This window comes from Bufo gargarizans, chromosome 5 (assembly GCF_014858855.1).
Source record: "Bufo gargarizans isolate SCDJY-AF-19 chromosome 5, ASM1485885v1, whole genome shotgun sequence".
In the NCBI taxonomy this organism is placed as follows: domain Eukaryota; kingdom Metazoa; phylum Chordata; class Amphibia; order Anura; family Bufonidae; genus Bufo; species Bufo gargarizans.
Window position 1 is genome coordinate 342667734 of NC_058084.1, and position 16829 is coordinate 342684562.

The following is a 16829-nucleotide window of genomic DNA, read 5'->3' on the forward strand; positions in this document are numbered from 1 at the left end:
TACATGTCAGGCCTCCTATGTTCACTTACATTTACATGCATGAGCACACATACACATAACACTATACTACCTTCGTATATGTCAATTCCATAGTGAGAGGTTTAGTTATATTGCATCAGTCCTATATTCTACCCATTTGACCCAGATTTTGTTAAAATTTTCAAGGTATATACCCCTTTTTCTAGGCGAAGGATATCAGTCATTCTGTTCAAGAATTCTGGCCTCGATGGGGCCTGGGGTCTAAGCCAGTATTTAGCAATCAATTTTCTAGCCTGGAAAAGCAGGCGCTGCACTCCCAGACGGTAATGACAGTTTTTAATGTCCAGTATTCCCAGTACACATGTCCTCGGATTAGCCGAGATCTCAAAATTGTCTTTGATAACTACCAGTACACATGTCCTCGGATTGTCTTTGATAACTACCAGAACATCAGTCCAGAAGTTCTTAAGTACTGCGCAATCCCAGAACATGTGCAGCAGGGAGGCAGGACTCACTCCACACTGAGGACAGGATGCATCAGGTCTAACTCCTATCTTGAACAGAAGTGCTGGAGTCGAGGAATAACCCGTGAGGATTTGTTGGAACAATGGGACAGTCGTACACTTAAGTGACATAGATTTCGCCTGAACCTGAAAGGCCTGTTGTAGCTGCAAAAACTGATAAAAGGCTGTATGAGAAAGAGCAAACTCATTTCTAAGTTGCTCAAAAGACTTGAACCCGACATCTTTTTGCAGCTGATGTAAGAATTTTACGCCTCTACGTTCCCAAGGCGAAAACCCTTCTAAGCGAAATATTTCAGGTAACTGGGTATTCTTCCACACAGGAGAGACTTGGGTGAAGCCCTGTACAGACAACAGTACATGACACCTCTGCCAGACTTAATGTATCATACTGAGTGTAGGGTATTCCATTATCTTATCAGAGAGACCACTATTTTCCAGCAAAGCTACCGGTGAGTAGAGATGTCCCGAACGAATATTGCATGTTCGCGTTCGCCGTGGCGGGCGAACATATGCAATGTTCGGTCCGCCTCCTATACGTCATCATTGAGCAAACTTTGACCCTGTTACCTCACAGTCAGCAGACACATTCCAGCCAATCAGCAGACCCTCCCACCGCCTATCAAAAAGCGAGGACAGCATCCATCTTAGATTAATTCTGAAGCTGCAGTGTCACAAAGTTGTAATCGCAATGCGATTAATACAGGTTATATTAATCGCATTGCGATTACAACTTAGAGCTGGGTTCCTAATGGTTATATTGATAGAATATAAGGAAGATTGAGAATATAGTGCTATATTCATTGTCAATTCTAGCAACACAACCATTAGGAACTCAGATCTAAGTTGTAATCGCAATGCGAATAATGCAGGTTATATTAAATCGCATTGCGAATTCAACTTAGAGCTAAGTTCCTAATGGTTGTATTGCTAGAATTGACGAATATAATGAATATAGCACTATATTCTCTATATATCTTATATACTAGCAATACAACCATTAGGAACCCAGCAGCTCTAAGTTAAATTCGCGATGCGATTAATATAACCTGCATTAATCGCATTGCGATAACAACTTTCTCAACTCCGACAGTACATTCTAGCATGGAGCCGTTCCCATGGTGATGGGGACGCTCCATGAGCACGGAAGTCGGCAGAAGCTCTGAGTTGAAATCGCAATGCGATTTATAGAACTTGAATTAATGGCATTGCGATTTCAACTTAGAACTTCTGTCGACTTCCGTGCTCATGGAGCGTCCCCATCACCATGGGAACGACTCCATGCTAGAATGTACTGTCAGATTTAAGAAAGTTGAAATCGCAATGCGATTAATTCAAGTTCTATAAATCGCATTGCGATTTCAACTTACCACACTCTGCGTCAACTACGTAATTTTCCATGGCAGTTTTGCCATGGATCCCCCTCCAGCATGCCACAGTCCAGGTGTTAGTCCCCTTGAAACAACTTTTCCACTATTGTGGCCACAAAGAGTCCCTGTGGGTTTTCAAATTCGCCTTCCTATTGAAGTCTATTGCGGTTCGCATGTTTGCGAACATTTGCGGAAATTCGCGTTCGCCGTTCGCTAATGGAAAATGTTATGTTCGCGACATCTCTACCGGTGAGTCATGACCTATGATATATGCAATCAGTCGGGCAGACGCAACGTCCCCAGGGATCCTTCCCCACCGCCTCAGCTGCTGCAGCTGTTAAGATAGATAATATAACCATAGGTTAGGGATAGAGAGCCCCCTGCATCTTTTCCTCTCTGCAACGTATCCAGTCGTATTCTAGCAGTTTTCTTGCGCCAAATTAGACTTCTAAATAGTCTATCTATTCTAAGGAAAATCTAAAAAGTATCCATACAGGGTAATTATGCAGGATATGAATGAGTTTTGGCATAAGAATCATTTTAAAGGGCTTCTGTCAGCCCACTAAACCGTTTTATTTTTTTGTTAATATTAATCCCTACACTGCAAGCTCCCTGTACATATGCTAAATTTTCATTTTTGTTCAGTAGATTTTGTTAAAAATCAAGTTTTATAATATGTAAATTACCTTGCTACCAGCAAGTAGGGTGGCTACTTGCTGGTAGCAGCCGCATCCTCCTCTCATCATGACGCCCCCTCCGCCGTTTGATTGACAGGGCCAGGGAACGGGATCGTTCTCTGCTGGCCCTGTTTGAATTCAAAATATCGCGCCTGCGCTGTACCTGTCTTTAATCGGCGCAGGCGCACTGAGAGGATGGAGCGGCCGACAGAGCGGCCGCCTCTCAGTGCGCCTGCGCCGATGACGTCACATCTACACCCGGCGCAGGCGCATTGAGGATGGAGCGCACGGGAGAGCGGCCGCCTCTCAGTGCGCCTGCGCCGATCAATCAATCAAACGGCGGAGGGGGCGTCATGATGAGAGGAGGATGCGGCTGCTACCAGCAAGTAGCCGCCCTACTTGCTGGTAGCAAGGTAATTTACATATTATAAAACTTGATTTTTAACCACTCCAGGACCGCCGTACGCAGGATTGCGTCCTGCCGGCGGCCCTGCTCTTCTGGGTGGACGCATATACGCGTCCTCCCGCGAGAGCCGAGATTTCCTGTGAACGCGCGCACACAGGCGCGCGCGCTCACAGGAACGGAAGGTAAGCGAGTGAATCTCCAGCATGCCAGCGGTGATCGCTCGCTGGCAGGCTGGAGATCCGAATTTTTTAACCCCTAACAGGTATATTAGACGCTGTTTTGATAACAGCGTCTAATATACCTCCTACCTGGTCCTCTGGTGGTCCCTTTTGTTAGGATCGACCACCAGAGGACACAGGTAGGTCAGTAAAGTCGCACCAAACACTACACTACACTACACCCCCCCCCCGTCACTTATTAACCCTTTATGAACCCCTGATCACCCATGATCACCCCATATAAACTCCCTGATCACCCCCCTGTCAGGCTCCGTTCAGACGTCCGTATGATTTTTACGGATCCACGGATACATGGATCGGATCCGCAAAACACATGCGGACGTCTGAATGGCGCCTTACAGGGGGGTGATCAATGACAGGCGGGTGATCACCCATATACAATCCCTGATCACCCCCCTGTCATTGATCACCCCCCTGTAGGGCTCCATTCAGACGTCCGCATGTGTTTTGGTAGCCATGGATCCGTAAAAATCATGCAGACGTCTGAATGGAGCCTTACAGGGGGTGATCAATGACAGAGGGGTGATCACCCATATACACTCCCTGATCACCCCCCGTCATTGATCACCCCCCTGTAAGGCTCCATTCAGACGTCCGCATGTGTTTTGGTATCCATGGATCCGTAAAAATCATGCGGACGTCTGAATGGAGCCTTACAGGGGGGTGATCAATGACAGAGGGGTGATCACCCATATACACTCCCTGATCACCCCCCTGTAAGGCTCCATTCAGACATCCGCATGTGTTTTGCGGATCCGATCCATGGATCCATGGATCCGTAAAAATCATGCGGACGTCTGAATGGAGCCTTACAGGGGGTGATCAATGACAGAGGGGTGATCACCCCCTGTCATTGATCACCCCCCTGTAAGGCTCCATTCAGACGTCCACATGTGTTTTGCGGATCCGATCCATGTATCCATGGATCCGTAAAAATCATGCGGACGTCTGAATATAGCCTTACAGGGGGTGATCAATGACAGAGGGGTGATCACCCATATACACTCCCTGATCACCCCCTGTCATTGATCACCCCCCTGTAAGGCTCCATTCAGACATCCGCATGTGTTTTGCGGATCCGATCCATGTATCCATGGATCCGTAAAAATCATATGGACGTCTGAATGGAGCCTTACCAGGGGGGTGATCAATGACAGGGGGGTGATCAGGGAGTCTATATGGGTGATCACCACCCTGTCATTGATCACCCCCCCCCCCTGTAAGGCTCCATTCAGACATTTTTTTGGCCCAAGTTAGCGGAAATTTTTTGTCTGTTTTTGTTTTTGTTTTTTCTTACAAAGTCTCATATTCCACTAACTTGTGTCAAAAAATAAAATCTCACATGAACTCACCATACCCCTCACGGAATCCAAATGCGTAAACATTTTTAGACATTTATATTCCAGACTTCTTCTCACGCTTTAGGGCCCCTAAAAAGCCAGGGCAGTATAAATACCCCACATGTGACCCCATTTCGGAAAGACACCCCAAGGTATTCCGTGAGGGGCATATTGAGTCCATGAAAGATTGAAATTTTTGTCCTAAGTTAGCGGAAAGTGAGACTTTGTGAGAAAAAAAACAAAAAAAATCAATTTCCGCTAACTTATGCAAAAAATAAATAAAACATTTCTATGAACTCGCCAGGCCCCTCATTGAATACCTTGGGGTGTCTTCTTTCCAAAGTGGGGTCACATGTGGGGTATTTATACTGCCCTGGCTTTTTAGGGGCCCGAAAGTGTGAGAAGAAGTCTGGGATCCAAATGTCTAAAAATGCCCTCCTAAAAGGAATTTGGGCACCTTTGCGCATCTAGGCTGCAAAAAAGTGTCACACATCTGGTATCGCCGTACTCAGGAGAAGTTGGGGAATGTGTTTTGGGGTGTCATTTTACATATACCCATGCTGGGTGAGAAAAATATCTTGGTCAAATGCCAACTTTGTATAAAAAAATGGGAAAAGTTGTCTTTTGCCAAGATATTTCTCTCACCCAGCATGGTTATATGTGAAATGACACCCCAAAACACATTCCCCAACTTCTCCCGAGTACGGCGATACCACATGTGTGACACTTTTTTGCAGCCAAGGTGGGCAAAGGGGCACATATTCCAAAGTGCACCTTTCGGATTTCGCAGGCCATTTTTTACACATTTTGATTGCAAAGTACTTCTCACACATTTGGGCCCCTAAATTGCCAGGGCAGTATAACTACGCCACAAGTGACCCCATTTTGGAAAGAAGACACCCCAAGGTATTCCGTGAGGGGCATGGCGAGTTCCTAGAATTTTTATTTTTTGTCACAAGTTAGCGGAAAATGATGATTTTTCTTTTTTTTTCTTTTTTCCTTACAAAGTCTCATATTCCACTAACTTGCGACAAAAAATAAAAAATTCTAGGAACTCGCCATGCCCCTTACGGAATACCTTGGGGTGTCTTCTTTCCAAAATGGGGTCACTTGTGGGGTAGTTATACTGCCCTGGCAATTTAGGGGCCCAAATGTGTGAGAAGTACTTTGCAATCAAAATGTGTAAAAAATGGCCTGCAAAATCCGAAAGGTGCACTTTGGAATATGTGCCCCTTTGCCCACCTTGGCTGCAAAAAAGTGTGACACATCTGGTATCGCCGTACTCAGGAGAAGTTGGGGAATGTGTTTTGGGGTGTCATTTTACATATACCCATGCTTGGTGAGAAAAATATCTTGGTCAAATGCCAACTTTGTATAAAACAATTGGAAAAGTTGTCTTTTGCCAAGATATTTCTCTCACCCAGCATGGGTATATGTAAAATGACACCCCAAAACACATTCCCCAACTTCTCCTGAGTACGGCGATACCAGATGTGTCGCACTTTTTTGCAGCCTAGGTGGGCAAAGGGGCACATATTCCAAAGTGCACCTTTCGGATTTCACCGGTCATTTTTTACACATTTTGATTGCAAAGTTCTTCTCACACATTTGGGCCCCTAAATTGCCAGGGCAGTATAACTACCCCACAAGTGACCCCATTTTGGAAAGAAGACACCCCAAGGTATTCCGTTAGGGGCATGGCGAGTTCCTAGAATTTTTTTATTTTTTGTCGCAAGTTAGTGGAATATGAGACTTTGTAAGAAAAAAATAAAAATAAAAGAATCATCATCATTTTCCGCTAACTTGTGACAAAAAATAAAAAGTTCTATGAACTCACTATGCTCATCAGCGAATACCTTAGGGTGTCTACTTTCTGAAATGGGGTCATTTGTGGGGTGTTTGTACTGTCTGGGCATTGTAGAACCTCAGGAATCATGACAGGTGCTCAGAAAGTCAGAGCTGCTTCAAAAAGTGGAAATTCACATTTTTGTACCATAGTTTGTAAACGCTATAACTTTTACCCAAACCATTTTTTTTTTTTGCCCAAACATTTTTTTTTATCAAAGACATGTAGAACTATAAATTTATCGAAAAATTTATATATGGATGTCGTTTTTTTTGCAAAATTTTACAGCTGAAAGTGAAAAATGTCATTTTTTTTGCAAACAAATCATTACATTTCGATTAATAACAAAAAAAGTAAAAATGTCAGCAGCAATAAAATACCACCCAATGAAAGCTCTATTAGTGAGAAGAAAAGGAGGTAAAATTCATTTGGGTGGTAAGTTGCATGACCGAGCGATAAACGGTGAAAGTAGTGTAGTGCCGAAGTGTAAAAAGTGCTCTGGTCATGAAGGGGGTTTTAGCTAGCGGGGCTGAAGTGGTTAACAAACTCTACTGAACAAAAATGAATATTTAGCATATGTACAGGGAGCTTGCAGTGTAGGGATTATTAACCAAAAAAGAAAAAACGGTTTAGTGGGCTGACAGAAGCCCTTTAAGGAGATTACTCCTGCCTATTTCTGACATTGGGAGTTTACACCACGCTTAAATTCTTTCAGACATAATTCCCAGGAGCGTCTCTATATTATTTTTCAAGTATTACTCCAGATTCATCAAGACTACTATTCACAGATATTTGAATTGTTTAGCAATCTGCAGCCTGTCGGGGGGTAATAATTCAATTAAGAGTTATTAATTATGGTCATAAAAATAATTAACCATAAAAAAATTAAATTTATAAAATTTGTCATAAATTCTTAAAATCATGACCTGGTGAATTGTTGACAACCTAATTGATACAATTCACATCTGAGTCCGACTATTTCCTCAGATAAATAAGTTATTTTTGATGTGAGATGACGTTAATGATAAAACATGTAGATCTGCATTATACAATAATACAAAGGTATTATAAAAATATGCAGATTTATTGGTTACCAGATTATAAACATATATAAGTAAATAAACACAATGATACATGCAAATAAATATATATATCGTTAATATAAAGCATTACAAGCTTATCAATACATGTGAGTGGAAATAACTTGTCACATTATAACCAAGCTATTATTAGGTTAGGATATCAAAGTAGGAACATAAGTTATATACATCACTGCTGTTCAGAGGAAACCTCATGATATCAGGATGGGCATGTCTAATCCTAGACATCAATATGGAATGCTAAATACATTCCGCACCCCTCTAACCAACTATACATCACATGACTTCAGGCATGGGCAAATCCATTCAAGGATATAACTTAGAAGAAATAACTGTATCCTTCCGCCCCATCCTGGACTATTTTCACACATATAACTTTGGTAAGACTATTAAGACAAATGACAGGGATATAGGATCTTTGCTAGACCATATCTTAAATGGGAAGGACTTGAAATAAGTCTTTCCTGTTCTTTCCTGTGGGAATCCATCACTTAGCTTGGCGAAGAATGTTCTATAAATATATAAATATAAATATATATATATATATATATATATATATAAGTAATTATTTAATGCTTTGCTAGATTATGAGTCTTGATTCTTCGGCAGGTAGAATGAAGTCTCACAATATCCTAAGACTATATCTCAAAATGGAGATGATCAATTAATTAATGTATTTATTTATTCGCCAATCTAGATGGTATAATTTCATCCACACTATCAAATTAGTCTTAATAAAATGAAATATCATTTTCTGTGTCTCTTACCAAGTCCTAGTAGAAATCTCACTTCTGCTCCTAGGAAAGCTGGGTGGTCCATCATAGCGCATGTAACCATGGCTTTCATCCTGATAGATACCTCTAGAGAGCTCAACTTGTCTCCTTCTCCTCCCTTTCTTGTGTGTGTTTTCTCCACCCTGTGTATGGTTTATGATCACAAACTTATCAGTTAGACACACCTTCCTAGTTTTGAACTTTCCAATCATAGTCGGATGGGAGTGATCATTGATAAAAATTGTGACATCGTAACCTTACCCAGAAAGCACTTTTGCTACTGTTGTAATGTCACCTACTCATACCTAGGTGGCACTGCTGTGTAAGCTATTTGCATCATAGTATAAAGGGTTAACTTATGTAAGTCTGAATAAAACGTATTCTATACATTTTGACCTTAAAAGCTTTAATTCAAAGCTATAGGGATTAATTCTGACACTTGTAGCAATTAGAGACAGACCTCTAGGCGTCTCTCTGAATGTTTCTCACACTGTTTATTTATGCATAAATAACCCCAATGGCCTTGTTTTCTCACAGAGATATCAGTACCTCCTGTCATACCAAAGAGGTGAATAATTGTTACAAAACACACATCTTCACAGACACTCTTTTAGAGACGAAGATTCTCCTAATGAGAAATATATATAATATACTGGATACATGTTGTCTTCATAACATATAACAGTATCATATAATAATATATATATATATATATATATATATATATATATATATCCTACTGATTGTCTTATGCTAAGGACTAAGGCTCTTTAAATGAATACATGAATATTATATATTTTGCTTAATTAATAAATACCTAATTGTATAGGTAATTATAACCAGCTGCATAGAGCTTATCTTTATCTCCCGTCATAAATTTAAAAGTAGACAAGGAGGATTCTTCTCAGACTGGTACATTCATGAGAAGAATAACACTGAAGAGCAGAAACCTTTGTGCGACCTTACTCAAGACATACAAAATTGTAACTACAGTCGAGCATGGCTCTTAAAGGCAATGAACATTAATCTTGACTAGAATGAATTGGATATCAATGCATTTACCTATGAAAAGGCATAACAAGCCGAGTAGACCTAAGGGAGAAATTATCAGGGGACACATATAACGGCAACAGAGTAGATTTATCCCAATTAATGCGAAGACCAGACCTATCACCAAAATCCTTTGTGAGGGACATAATAGGGCCTAGCGACTTTACAACATTCCCAACATATATAAGCATGTCGTCAGCATACAGGGACACCCGCTCTTCCCCAGCTCCCATAGAAAATCCTATAATTTTGTCTGAAGTACGGAGCATGCATGCCAAGGGCTCAATCGCAATGGCGAATAAGAGAGGGGATAGTGGGCACCCCTGCCCAGCTTAAATGCCTCTGATATCCCTACATTAGCTCTAATCCTAGCTGTGGGCCCTCGGTATAGTAACTGAACCCAAGATATAAAGATTTCCCCAAAACCCATGACTCTCAGCACTGCCCAAAGATAGCTCCATTCTACACTATCAAAGGCTTTGGCCGCATCTAGTGAAAGTATAGCTCTTTCTCCATCCGATTCTGCCCTCCTTTGAATATTTGGAAAAAGTCTTCTAAGATCCCGCTTGATCTCTATGTATAATGTTTAAGATGACCATTTGTAGCCGGTTCACTAGGACTTTTGCTAAAATCTTAACATCAGAAGTCAATAGAGAGATTGGCCTATACGAGTCAGGGAGGTTTGGATCCCTTCCAGGCTTGGGCAGTACAACAATTATGGCCTCCTTCATGGAAGCAGGTAGTTCACCTATTGACAAGGCATAATTAAATACATAAAGCAATTGGGGCAGTAGGACATTACTATATTTCTTAAAATACTCAGCTGGCAAGCAGTCTGTTCCAGGAGCCTTTTCATTTGGGAAGGATTTGAGTGCCAATTCTAACTCAGGCAGTGTCAAGGGCCGTTCTAGATAGGCCACACTCTCCGCAGAGAGCCGTGGACCACCAATCCCAGCAAGATATTCACTAATATTAGAGGAATCAACTGTAAGCTTTGTTCTATACAGGGATTCAAAATATGTATGAAATACCTCAAGGATATCAGCGTCTGATGTAACCACAGTACCATCAGTTCTTCGGATAGACAGTATTTTAGATGGCCCATCTTGCGTCCTGACAACTCTGGCTAATAACCTCCCAGAACTCTCTCCGGCTTTAAAATATCTTTGTTTCAGAAAGAAATGTTTATATTCGGCGGTGTGCAGGAAATGTTTTTTTATGTTTGCCTGAGCTGCTATAAATGATTCTTCATGAGCACTGGAGGGGTGATTGACATACCCTCCTTCTGTTTCTACCACTAGAGCCTGAAGTTTTTTTTGAGTGTCCCTAGATTTTGTTTTATGATGACTTATCCTTTTAATGCAAAGGCCCCTGATAAATGCCTTGCACGTATCCCACACTACCCCAACAGGCGCTGACCCATTATTTTTAGCAAAAAATTCCTTAATCTCCTGTTCAATACCTGTATCCCAATCTACCAGTTGTAGCCAGAAGGGTTTAAGTCTCCATTTACCAACTCCAAAGGGACATTGGAAACCTAATTTAAGCTCTACATATATAGGGGAGTGGTCAGATAGACTTCGGGGCAAATATGTAGCCTCCACTACAAGAGACAGTATATCAGGGGTCCCTATGGCCAAATCAATCCTAGACAGTGAATAATGGGAGGTAGAGAAACACGAGAACTGGCGCACATTGGGATTCCTCACCCGCCATATGTCCTGCAGGTCCAATTCCCGCAGTACAGTGGCAAAGTTAGTATCTCTGCCCGTATCTGAACTACCTACCCTATCCAATCGTACAGAGGGACAGGTATTAAAGTCACCTACTATTAGCAGAGGAAGCTGAGGTAGCCCTTCAACATATATCATAATCTCCTTCAACACTTCACCACTATACAGGGGAGGAATATATACCGCCACTGACACAAAGAAGAAATGATTACATGTACAATGTAAACACACATACCTTCCTGCAGAATTTACACTCACCTAAATGTTGGCCCATATTGATAGGATAGCATCTTGCAGTTGATGGAGATTTGAGGGATGCACATCCAGGGCACGAAGCTCCCGTTCCACCACATTCCAAAGATGCTCTATTGGGTTGAGATCTGGTTACTGTGGGGGCCATTTTAGTACAGTGAACTCATTGTCATGTTCAAGAAACCAATTTGAAATGATTCGAGCTTTGTAACATGGTGCATTATCCCGCTAGAAGTAGCCATCAGAGGATGGGTACATGGTGGTCATGAAGGGATGGACATTGTCAGAAAGAATTCTCAGGTAGCCTGTGGCATTTAAATGATGGCCAATTGGTGTGTTCCCAGAAAACATCCCCCACACCATTACACAACCACCACCAGCTTGCACAGTGGTAACAAGGCATGATAGATACATGTTCTCATTCTGTTTACGCCAAATTCGGACTCTACCATTTGAATGTCTCAACAGAAATCAAGACTCATCAGACCAGGCAACATTTTTCCAGTCTTCAACAGTCCAATTTTGGTGAGCTTGTGTAAATTGTAGCCTCTTTTTCCTATTTGTAGTGGAGATGAGTGGTACCCGGTGGGGTCTTCTGCTGTTGTAGCCCACCTTTCTTTCCCATTCTGACATTCAGTTTGGAGTTCAGGAGATTGTCTTGACCAGGACCACAACCCTACATGCATTGAAGCAACTGCCATGTGATTGGTTGACTAGATAATCGCATTAATGAGAAATAGAACAGGTGTTCCTAATAATTCTTTAGGTGAGTGTATACGAGACAAGTGACAGACAAACAATATAGATTTGTGCACAAGGATACTCACACCCCTAGAATGCATGGAAAACGTGGAGTGATAGGAATAACCCACCCATGGCTTGTGGATTATATAAGTATTAGAGGGAATGAAATGTGTCTCTGACAGACAAATAATTACAGACTGGAGACGTTGTAATGCTATGAACCTCACTGCTCTCTTAGTTGGGTCCCCCAAACCTCTCATGTTCCATCCTACTATTTTGAGCCTATCAGCCATATTTCTCAGGTTTGCATGTAGGGTACTAAGGTAACCTTCCCGCCATTTCCACTCAGACCCAATATGCCTCATACCCACCTCATTGCCAGACCCACCCAATCCTAACCCCCATAATGCAACCGTAAACATTAATACAGCTTTAAAGGATTGGCTCCAAGAAGGAGGCATCCCAACATTAAAAATAACAAAAAGTAGGGGGGGAAATGTATCCTGTAACCGGGCACCCACACTTCGAAATAGCAGTCAAAAAATATAGGAACAGATCAATTCAAATAATATACAGCGAGTTGGTCTTACGGACCTGCCCTATAAATATTAAATTCTGCAGTGCGCCAGAAGTAAACAGACCACGAAATCGTGGACTGAATGATCTGAGAGGCACAGAGAATTCTAACATATGCGTCTTAGTGCCCACAGAACAGATGCTGGTGCAATTTACATTAATAATACTGCTAAAAGAACAAAAGTCCTTTGGTAGGGAAGAAAGAAGAAGGTAAGAACACACAACCGAGGCTTGTGATACTTATCAAGCGCATCTTTCAGCTCCCATATGATTCCGCACAGTTCCAGAAGTCTAGTATGAGGAATGTTCATCCATTATTCGCCGATGCTTTAAGCTTTGGTTCGTTGGCATCCACTAACTGTGCCGCGTTCAACGGAGTTTCAAAACATGTCGGGGGGCAGTGAGGAGCTTTAGTTTTAATACAGCACATTGATGCAGCCAGTTTAACAGGAAGTAACACAGTACCCAGATTACTACTGGCAGCGCGCAGCCAGAAAGGTACTAGTGCGATCTATCCTGGACCAGTATATTTAGTTAGGAGACCCCTAATAGGAAATTGACATACACCAATGGCTGCAACGTACTGGAATTTTAAATATATAGCTAGGAACTAGCATTATAAATAGTACACTAATAAAGGTTAAGTTTTAGGAATAGAGGTAGGTGTAGGATTAACAGGTGTAAATCAGTCCTAGGGACACTAGTTAATGTTTTTTTCTCCATACGCCACCACTCGCAACTTGGCCGGATACAACACAGAGTAGGGAATCTGCAGGTTCCGGAGATGGCGTTTCACATCTTGGAATTTAACTCTTTTCCGTTGAACCTCGGCAGAAAAATAAGGATAAATAGCATTTTTATTTCCATCAATTAGAAGCTCAGGATGATCTCTCGCTTTTTTAAGGATAGTGTCTCTATCTCTGAAGTGCAATAGTTTCATCAAAACTGAACAAGGAGGGGCCCCCGGTGGTGGAGCACGGAATGACACTCTCTAAATGGCAAACATATAAGATAAAAAGTCTGCCAAATTTAAGCATGAGCCAATCTTCAAAGAAAGACACAGGATCGGTCCCTTCTGCCTTTTCTGGGACCCCAACAAGCCGCAGGGTATTTTTCCGGGACCTGTTCTCCAGGTCGTCAGTTTTAGACATCATCAGAGTCACATTATGCATGATCCTACCAAGATCCCTCTTAAGAGGTGGCAGTTGATCTTCAATAGTACCCACTCTGACTTCAACCTCTGTAATGCTCTCACTGACTTTTTTAAGATGAGGGAAACATTCTCCTGCAGGCTGCCCATATGTGTGGTAAGTAGAGCCAGAGAGCTGCTGCAGTGTTGCACAGCAGCATATATATATCTTTGGATGTGGGTTCACTATTTTCATTAACAAATCACAGTAGTATTAATGCATATTATGTAGGTATAAAATCTGTAAATCACTGATACTTTAAACTTACTTAAAACTTAACTTTTATATAGGATATTCATTAAAATAAGCCCCACAAAACTAAATATATGTTTTAGATGACTGCAGATAGTTATCTAGCTGAGTTTTTTGGGGGTATATAGCACCTTAAAACATATAATAATGTTTGTTGTTACACTGTATTGTTTACAACCACTCACGGTTAGATGTACAATATCTTCAGGTGTCTATGATGAATCCAGAGTCTCAGATTCCAAAGCTTAAAGTTGCTGATTCCTTTGTCAGGCTGTAGACATGGCTTTTCCACTGTAGAGAATGGTCCAAAAGATCAAGATGAAAAAAAGGGAGATAATATCCATACAGTGCTATTAAAGCCCTGCCTAAAAGTGGAGAAATCTCCCGCCTAAATGCGGAGAATCACCCCCTAATAGAGCGACCCCACTTATCGGTGGCTGACCCTAGACTGAACTAACCCTAAAAAATAACTCCCAAAAACAAATTCCCGACGCATTTCCTCTGTCACATATGTTTTGACAGAATCATCAGGGGATAAACAAGATGAAAAAGTGGCCTGATAGCTCCTAGCTGGATAACTTCTCTGGTCCTCCCGAATATTGATATGCAGTCCAGGATAATATCTGGTACTGCTATCTTAAATACCCTAAATAATTAGACATAAATCCATACCAGTGTGTTGCTTGATTGGTTCAAACAGCATGCGCCACCAAACAGGAAGAAGTCGTCTGCCGGAAGTAGGGCCGTGGAACGCACTGACGTCAGTATACTGCGTCTCGGAAGTGCGTTCATCGGAACTACAGTTAACTAGTTTTGGCTGTGGAACGCATATGGCATGCATATCCGGACACAGGCTGCGTCCGGAAGTGAGTCCACCAGAAGGAGACGCACACCATGACGTAAATGGAACGCACCTGGAACGCAAACCGGATACTAGGGCTGACCTTATTTTAATGTGCGCAGCGCCTGCGTTATTCATTTATTACCTTGCCTATTCATAATAAAAAGGCTACAATGAGAGTTGAATAATACTTTATACTCAATGATAATTGGTAATTTGCCATTTACATGTTATTATTCCTACAGGAACCAAACTTATCAATATGGATTGAATTAGGGTATTTAGAACATTGGATAACCATTATCTTAATACATATACCGTATATGGGGAATGGTGTTTTAAAGGATAGTGAGATTGATTACTCAATATCATCAATCCACCCATCTTGATATCATTATTCACCCAAAATGAGTTATACTTGTTAGACCTTTCACGGTCAGATACTTGTCATTAATTCTGACTGATCAATATATATTATATACACAGGATCTCTTGGTGTACTCCAGGAAAAGTATTGATACAATGGGGGATCAAATAAAACACCCAAAGGAAAGTATCTCATTGAGGCCCAGTGGGCTCAAAGTTTTTAATCTGTGGGTCCACCCCGCCTCTTTTTGTAAAATCCTCTTGTTTAGATCCCCACCTCTAGGGGAGGGGCGCACAACCTCCACACAAAAGTTTAGTGCCTTTTCATTTCCATCATGGAAGATTGAATGTGTCTAGCAATTACTGTATCTCTTTTATTCCTTATATCTCCCAAATGATCCCCAATCCTTCGTCTTAACCCTCTTTTTGATTTTCCCACGTATTGAAGTCCACAGGTACAGCTAACCAAATACACCACCCCTGTAGTTTTACAATTAGTGAAATCTCTACTTGTATATGTTTTATTAGTTGCATTACTTGTAAAAACTTTTTGCTTGACAAATGAAGGGACAGGCTATACACGTTCCACATCGAAAAGTACCAAGTGGTCTTCTGTCTAACCACGTGCCTAGTTTTTTAATAGGTGTGTAGTGGCTATGGATAAATCTGTCTCCTAGAGATCTTCCCTTTTTATATGTAATGGCTGGATACGTGGGAAGCATATCTTTCACATCCGGATCCAGACAAAGCATTTCCCAGTATTTTTTCAAAATATCTCTGACCTCCTTATTACAGTTATCAAATGTTTATATTATACGGAAAATTGGGTCTATTTCTTCTTTCCCCTTTTTTGGATTCAGCAGCTCCATTCTCACAGAATTTTCTGCTGATTTAAAAGCTCTAAGGAGGGGTAACCTCTCTGATTAAATCTAGCCTTTAGATCTCTGGCCTGGTAATAAAAATCATTTTTGGTACTGCGGTTTCTGCGGATCCGTAGGTATTGACCCTTTGGAATTCCACGTTTTAGGTTCAAGGGGTGATGGCTTTCCCATCTTAGTAAGTTGTTAGCTGCCGTGGGCTTTCTATATGTTTTAGTTCTGATACTGCCATTATTTAGAGTAATGTACAAATCCAAAAAAGCCAGGCCCTTATCACTTATCTCAGAGGTAAAGTGCATACCAATCTGTTTTTTATTTAGATCCGCCAGAAAAGCCAAGAATAGCCCTCTGGGGCCGCCCCAGAAAATTAGGATGTCGTCGATATAGCGGCCCCAGAAGGCTATCCTGGGTATCCAGACACTCTCCTCGGTGAAGACCACCGTGTCCTCCCACCAGCCCAGGAACAAATTAGCATATGTGGGGGCACAAGCACTCCCCATTGCTGTGCCCCTGAGCTGGTGGAAGAACTTTAAGTCAAATAGAAAATAATTGTGTCGTAGGACAAAATCTATAAGTTTAAGTATCACACGATTATGCGCTGTATATTGGGTACCTCTGCTATTCAAAAAATTATTCACCGAACATAGACCCAGATCATGGGGAATATTACTGTAGAGCGCTTCTACATCTATAGAT

General features: G+C 41.6%; 1 protein-coding gene across 5 annotated transcripts in view; it reads left to right on the top strand.

Annotated features, from left to right (window-relative positions):
- LOC122938794 (cytidine monophosphate-N-acetylneuraminic acid hydroxylase-like) overlaps positions 1-16829 on the top strand; it is a 342933-nt gene that overhangs the window by 180671 nt on the left and 145433 nt on the right. For 4 of the 5 annotated variants that reach the window (XM_044294574.1, XM_044294572.1, XM_044294576.1 and 1 more), the window contains one exon: positions 11755-11811. The exons of the other annotated variant lie outside the window; for it this stretch is intronic. In XM_044294574.1, the coding sequence (XP_044150509.1) occupies positions 11755-11811 (57 nt within the window). The remainder of the gene's footprint in view (positions 1-11754; positions 11812-16829) is intronic. 5 annotated transcript variants of the gene reach the window in all.